Source organism: Danio rerio, chromosome 15, assembly GCF_052040795.2.
Source record: "Danio rerio strain M-AB ecotype USA chromosome 15, GRCz13ab, whole genome shotgun sequence".
NCBI lineage: Eukaryota > Metazoa > Chordata > Actinopteri > Cypriniformes > Danionidae > Danio > Danio rerio.
Genome location: NC_141035.1, coordinates 67095 through 75000, shown reverse-complemented (window position 1 = coordinate 75000; position 7906 = coordinate 67095). Strand labels below are relative to the sequence as shown.

General features: G+C 43.8%; 1 protein-coding gene across 21 annotated transcripts in view; it reads right to left on the bottom strand.

Moving 5' to 3' along the window:
* The window catches only part of axl (AXL receptor tyrosine kinase), a 35472-nt gene extending 28176 nt beyond the window's left edge, over nt 1-7296 (bottom strand). For all 21 annotated transcript variants that reach the window (XR_015508866.1, XR_015508867.1, XR_015508868.1 and 18 more), the window contains exons 1-3: nt 6792-7296; nt 692-899; nt 388-488 (exon numbers count right to left, since the gene is read on the bottom strand). Coding sequence is in view for 6 of the 21 variants with exons in the window: in XM_087283437.1 (XP_087139563.1) it covers nt 388-488; nt 692-899; nt 6792-6936 (454 nt within the window). In the remaining 15 variants the exon portion in view is untranslated. The remainder of the gene's footprint in view (nt 1-387; nt 489-691; nt 900-6791) is intronic.
* Nucleotides 7297-7906: the final 610 nt, after the last annotated feature.

The window sequence follows — 7906 nt, the reverse complement described above, 5'->3', positions numbered from 1 at the left end:
ATGCTACTTTCAGTGTAAACAGTTGAGGAAAACTGGAATAACACATCAATCATTAGTGAATAAGTCAGCGTTTGCAACCAATGACAAACAACACTGAGCAAAATCACCACTTCCTGCTAAACTGTCATATTGCTTACATCACAGGTTAGGCAATCTGTATAGAATTGAAAAGGTTGATCCCACGCAGTTTTCTGCAGGTTTTTCTGCTCATTTTTTATTTCTAAACATCTCGGCTTTTTAAATTCAATATTTCAAAATGCAGATAAAAATAAGAGGATGGGAACAGCTAGAGTTACGTCAGGCTAGACTCTAAGCAGAATCAGGAGTATCATCTCAAAGGGGATTCAAAGGAAACACTATTGACGACAGACTGAAATAGATTCATACCTTCCAGCTGGATATATCCCTCAGCAGAACACGTCTCCTCTTCACCAGAGTAAAGCACACACCGATACGCACCCATATCCAAGAGCTGCACCTCCTCGATCCTGGAACCAGAACATGGATATTACATCAATCCATCCATCCATCCATCCATCCATCCATCCATCCATCCATCCATCCATCCATCCATCCATCCATCCATCCATCCATCCATCCATCTATCTATCTATCTATCTATCTATCTATCTATCTATCTATCTATCTATCTATCTATCTATCTATCTATCTATCTATCAGTGTTACGTACGTGAGTTTGCTGATGACGGTCCAGCTGTGGTCCTCTTCCAGCATCTGAATCTGGTTGGTGTCGGCGTACTCCAGCGTCCGGCCATCCCGCAGCCACAGCAGGTCCAGCGGCTCCTCATCCAGCCCGAACGCCTGCAGGACACACTGCAGAGACACCGGCTTCCCCAGAGACGAGGTCACGTTACCCGGACTCTCCACAAAACGCAGATCTGCACAAACACAGACAGACAGCAGAGTGACTATCAGTACAGATCTGATCACCACTAACATCAGTCTGATCAACACCTTACACAACATCTGCTGATGAACCGCTCACATGTTGACTGTGTTCCTGTTTATCTGTGGTTATGGGGTGATGATCTCTGCTCTGTCCACTTCTGGTGGGGAAAATACTCAACTCTGCAGTTTAACAAAGCGACTTTTATTGACATTTGAGCAGTTTAAAATGATTTAATGTATAATAAATAATAGAGGGATACGTGTGTGGAGTAAGAGTGAATGTGCTGCAGTTTATGACTGGGTTTCTGTAGCGCAATATACAACACTGTCACACACAATACAGCACAGCACACTATTACACACGTGCAGAAATAATCTGCCAACGGGGAAAGCAAAATCATGTAATGTCAAAAGTGAAGACAAGACTATTGAGCTAGCTTTCATGAAAATCTAAATCATTATTTCTGAAAATATGTTGTGTTTGCTAGAAAATGCCGACTGATTTAAGAGTTTTTAGATATTTGGACTAGAGACAACACACACACTCTGGGTAACATCAGTTGGTTTTCCAGCGTATGTGCTGGATCCACACTTTAATAATAGTACGGCTCTCTAGGAGCTAAACCCTTGGTACTGTACACAGTGGAAAAATCCCCCAAAGTGAGCCGTACCAGGCTGAACCACGCCATCAGAGACTGTGCTCTCCTCCTCCACTTCTGCCATTTAAGGGAATTGTGTGTGTGTGTGTGTGTGTGTGTGTGTGTGTGTGTGTGTGTGTGTGTGTGTGTGCGTCTCAGAGAGATGCTCAGCTCCAGATAAATCTCCCCTCAAACCCACTGTAGGTGCAGAACGTGTGTAGAGGACGTATTCAGACACACCCAACACTCGTGTGTTTTCAGATGTGAAGAGTGTAAATCAGCTCTATCAAACACACACGCACACACACACACACACACACACACACACACACACACACACACACACACACACACTAATATGGCCACGCTGGTTCCCTCCGCAGTGTTTCCATCTGCTGGAGAACAGAAATGCTTCACATTCCAGCCTGATAACAAGCTCTGAGAGACAGCAGAGCGCGTAATCCAGCATTAGCCAGTAGAGCTTCAGCAGACACAACTCTTCCCAATGCCTTCCCCACTGCTGTTTCCCAAATCACCCCTACACACTACACACTCATTCACTGCTCCCTACAGCAGTCCACTAATATGGTGCACTTGCAGGAGTGAAGGAATAAAGCGCGAGTGAAGTAAAGTTATTCATATTTACAGTGGCCGAGAGAGTTTAACACACTGACATCTGAGAAACACATACGACAGACAGCAGCAAATTAAGAAGAGATGTTAATCAGTTTCACATGCAGATGCAGACAGCACAGAACACAGCGGAAATGTTTCAAGAGGACATAAAACCGTGCTGGACCAAACTATTCAGGTTAAGATTATTTTAGGCAAATAATATACAAAAGGAATGTTGTAATGAGGGTGTTAAAATGAACAAAAACACCTTTCAAAGATCGCCCGTTACTTCACTGAGCACTAGCCACACCACAATAAACAAATCCCGGCCAGGTCCGTCTCGTTTTTGGGTCCCCTTGAAACATGTCCATGGTGTTTCCTGCTGTCAAGCCAGTGAAGATCTTTTCCCAATATGCTGGTGTTTCTCGTTGCATGTCTCAGCTCACCGTAAAATAAGAACAGCTGACGCTAAACTGACATTTCCACACAGTGCTGAGTTCCCGAAGTGCAAGTGTTTTATAACACTGCAGTCAAGCATGATCCAACACACCGAGGTCACATGACTAAAGCGGTTGAAAGCATTGGTCATTGGTCATTTCGAGACCTGGCGAATCTGCATGTGATTGACAGGGTCTGAATGAACTTCTATCCTCGATTTATAACATTCTTTGTTGAAGCTGTTCCAGAGCAATACATAAACATGAGCACTAGGTGTCGCTGTAGAGACGAGTTTCAACACGTTACGAAGCTTCGACACGTTTGCTTCCACTCTTTTAGTGTCTGATGAAGCCTCGCTCTGCCCACCACTACAGTAAAGAAGGCTTCAATGTCGGCATGGCATGTTTCTCTGAATAAAAATATTGTTTAAACGAAAAAAAGACATTTAAAAAGAGCATATTTTAGAGCCGTGATCACAATCCCGCAGGACTGTGAAACAGTGATATTTATGTCCAGCGTTATCATACCGTCAGAATCTTATACCGGCTCATGCCTGCTGATTAAAGACAGCAGTATTCCGCTTCATCATTCGCTATTGGCAGATTACTTGGCTTGTTTTAAGGAGAAACTCACTGTTTTCTGAACTCAACACTGTATCTCTGCTTGTCTAGAAATGCTGACTGATTTAAGAGTCCGGGTTTAGTTGCGTTGTGATTGTTGAATGTGTGTACCTGAACACTGTTAGACTCTCCAGAACAATGTCCAATAGAGCGATATAAGCCGTCTGGTGAAGCTGTCTACTCTGACTATGACAATTTCCAATCTCAGGTTTCTCCAGTAAGGTGCAGTCCTGACCAGAGGAGATGTGTTTGTGTTCTTCTGTGTGATGAATCCTCAGACGGATTATATCTTCATCTTCTTGTTCAACACTCTGAGCTGTCTGTCAGTAATGGTGCAAACACGTCTGACGTCTGTCATCTACACAAACACCACTGTATTAAATATTATTTTAGTTTACACTATTGACTGGTAGGATTGTGCTTTAGGTACCACCTACTCAGAGCGCATTATGGGTATTTTCCATCTGTTTAGTGTGTGTGGGTTGTAGACTCATTATTGCAGTGCATTGTGGGATTGATTGCTCTTCAGAATGTCCACTATGGTTTCTGACACCACTAGAAACGGCTGCTCCCTCAACTAGTGCACTATTAAGGCAGTAGGGGTGATTTCAGACACAGCCGAGATTTGGGGAGTCTCAGAGCTGTCATTGGCTAATCTGACCCTTAACCTTTGACCCTGTGGAGATGCTTTGAGCCGGTCTGACCTGCCATGCCTCATCCGCTCCACAAACATGCAGAAACACTGACTCACACACACACACACACGCACACACACACACACACACACACACACACACACACACACACACACACACACACACACACACACACACACACACACACACACGCACACACACACACACACACACACACACAAACACACACTACAGCACATGAATACAGAACATTTCTCAGAGCATCTCCTCAGGTGCAGAGATACACAAACACAGTCTGACTTCACACAGAGAACACACACAGAGGTGGAGAGTGTGTTCCTGTGAGTAGCTGTAGAGGATTTGAGCTGCGCTAGATAATATAAACATCTCCAGCTTAGAGAACACACACACACACACACACACACACACACACACACACACACGTTCACTATTAACTACAGCACTCCTGCCTCAACACACTCCATCAACAGCTCACAGAGAATATATGATCACTGTAACACACACACACACACACACACACACACACACACGCACACACACGCACACACACGCACACGCGCATGTCCCTCACACTGTGTGTCTGCTCACAGTATCCTAACATTCATAAACCAGTCAGCATTTTCTAGACTAGTGAAATACAGTCTTGTGTTCAGAAATGATGAGCCAGATGAAGAGAGCTTCTCCTTTAAACAAGCAGAATACTGTTACTCCAGAACCAGAACCAGAACCAGAACTAAAACCAGATGCAGATGCAGAAGCGGAAGCAGAAGCGGAGTGTTCAGCTCGTGTTGGACTCACATTCAGAGACTGTTTATACTGTTCCACAGACTCCTGTCAAAGTCAACCTCTAAACTTTACCAGCCCAGTATACACACACACACACACACACACACACACACACACACACACACACACACACACACACACACACACACACACACACACACACACACACACACACACACACACACACACACACAGCCATGTTTCTGTCTCCGCCAGTCTTAGCTCCTCCTTCCTGTGGTGTTTTCTCCCTCATTCTTCCCCCTGGCCCTGACTTTCTCCATCATGGCCCCCTCACACACACACACACACACACACACACACACACACTTGCTCTCCCTTATATTGGCCCCACATTACTGTGTGTTTAGGCTGCCCGTCTGCACAGTCTGCACGCTCTGATATGAGACTTTGATAAAGACTTACATTAAAAAATAACCCACGTCATGTCTCTCAATGTGTCCTCAGCGCGCACACACACACACACACACACAGACACACACACACACAGACACACACACACACACACACACACACACACACACACACACACACACACCTCCTGAAGGACAGGGAATGCTGAAGAAGATGCAAAAGCTGCCGCTGTAATGCTGAGTGGTTGCTATGGTGTTCAGGTGGGTTGCTAAGGTCATGCAATGCTGTTGTTGTGTAAATAATAACATATAGGTGACAGCCTATAATAAAAAAGGTGAGAGCGATGTGTGTTCACCATGGTAATAGGAAGTGTCCTGTCACAGAGCCTCTCTGAGCTCCGCTTCACCCATGTCCTGAATCAGGAGTGTGTGTTTATTACTGAAGATCAGTACCTGCATTAATCTGCTGTGGTGATGCCACAGTCGCTATGGTAACACAACTGCTACAGTAAAACAGCTGAAGTCAGAGTTATTCACCTCCTGTTTATTTCCCCTCAGATTCTGTTTAGCGGAGAGTAGATTACTCCAGCACATCTCCAATCATAGTGACTGATAGCTGATGTGTTTCCTCTTCTCCATGATGACAGCACATATATTAGACTAGATATTCTCCAAGACACTAGTGTTCAGCTCACAGTCACATGTAAAGATTTCACTAGGGTAATCAGGGTAAAGTTAGGGTAATTAGGCAAGTCATTGTATAACAGTGGTTTATTCTGGAGACAATCCAACACTAATATTGCTGAAGGGGTGAATAATATTGAGCTTAACATGACTTTAACACTATTAAAAACTGATTTTATTCTAGCCCAAATGAAACTAATAAGACTTTCTCCAGAAGAACAAACATTAGAGGAAACACTGAGAGAAACTGAATCTAAGAAACATCATTTGGGAAACACTGGAAAAGACAAAATAAATAAATAAATAAATAAATTAAAGAGCGTTTAATAATTCTGGCAACTGTAAACAAATGAGCCAACACCGCAGTTTTAGTGTACACTACAATACACCACAGTTTACTGTATTAAACACTAAACTACACTATTTATTACAGTTAATCTTAATATATATGAACATTTCAGCCCAGAATTAAACTTTATTCAGGATTTCCTAACCCATAGGTGCTTCCAAACTTTCATGAGTTTCAGTAATCTTTTTTTTTTCTTTAACATGTAAAGTGTATTTTGAAAAATATTAAAGCCTGGTAACCACTGATTTACACAGTAGGAATATCAGAAAAGCAAACACTGTGGAGGTCAGTGGTTCCAGCATTTTCCAGCAAAGAAACTCAAACAGGTTGTGAAGAAGCAGGGGAGAGTAAATGACGTGTTCAGTTTTGTGAGTACTGTCGCTTTAAAATAGTGTATTAATGATGTTTTATTTTACTAAATGACGAGTTACTAAAAGACTTCATGATAATCTACATGTTAACAACTCATCTACTGTTTATCAATCCAAACATTTATACTCTCTGCTGGAAATACTGTAAGGTGTGAGTGACCGACTCTATTTCCAATCTGAAGTAAGTGTAAGTGCGCGGGGATGTGTTAAGGTTGTATTGCGGTAGTTACAATGATGTCCAGGAGTGTACAGGTGTGTGAACAGTGTAGTGTGATCCTCCGGTATGTGTGTGTGCGTGCGTGTATGTGTGTGTGTGTGTAGTGTGATCGTTACCGGAGTTCGCGGAGCAGCAGCGCAGGACGGCGGCGATCAGCAGCGCGCAGAGCCCGGAACAGCGCACTCTCCAGCGGACACAGCAGCCGCTCAGAGCCGCGGGGCCACCGGAGCTCTGCATCTTCATCTTCTTCTTCATCATCATCGCATATCTCCACAGCCCGTGAGAGAGATCAGACTGCGCTGTCAGGTCAGCCACTCCTCGGTGATAAAGTTCCTTCAGAAACAGTTAAGAAGCAGAAGAAGCCCCCTCTGTAAGAGCTCAGTCCCGCACACCCGCATCTGTGGGAGTCCGCGTCCAGACGCTCGCTGCAGCGCTGCTTTCCTCAGCTCAAAAACTTTTAGTCCTCCTCAAAGTGAGTTTGGGCTGTCGGAGAGCAAACACCCCAAAAGCGCTCGGGCTCTGGTTTTCCAGCCAGTGTGTGTGTTATTTTTGGAAACGCGACGCGGATTTGTGTGCCAGAGTTTCCTTTTGCCTCCAAAACGGCTCTGTCCCATCAGGACTGCTTTCTTTCCCTTCAGACACACTCACACACACTCACATTCCTGCAGTCCAGCCTCCTCCTCCTCCTGCTGCTTCAATACACACACACACACACACACACACACACACACACACACACACACACACACACACACACACACACACACACACACACACACACACACACACACACACACACACACACACACATCTAATTTGAATTTCACTACACTACACACTGGTCTGACTACACTAAATTTAACTGAACTACACTACACACTAATCCAGTCTACAGCCAGTTTAACTAAACTACAGTACACTGCCTTACACTACACACTGATCATAAAGCACTGCAGATTATGAACCGCATCAGAGTGTTTTAATCTTGATCTTTGACTTACAGAATCTGCTATATGAATGTTTATTGCTTGTATTAATGACTTTACTGCTCGTCCACAGGGAAGGTTCATCAGTAACTCTGTTGGACTACATTACACTGTACAAAGTCAAATATAAACACATTACTTCAGCTACATTTACAACTACACTGAAAAACAAGCTGTACTTTTACAGTTTATCTTAAAACAAGCAAACTCTAGTCATGTGTCCATATACTGTTCACTCTATAATA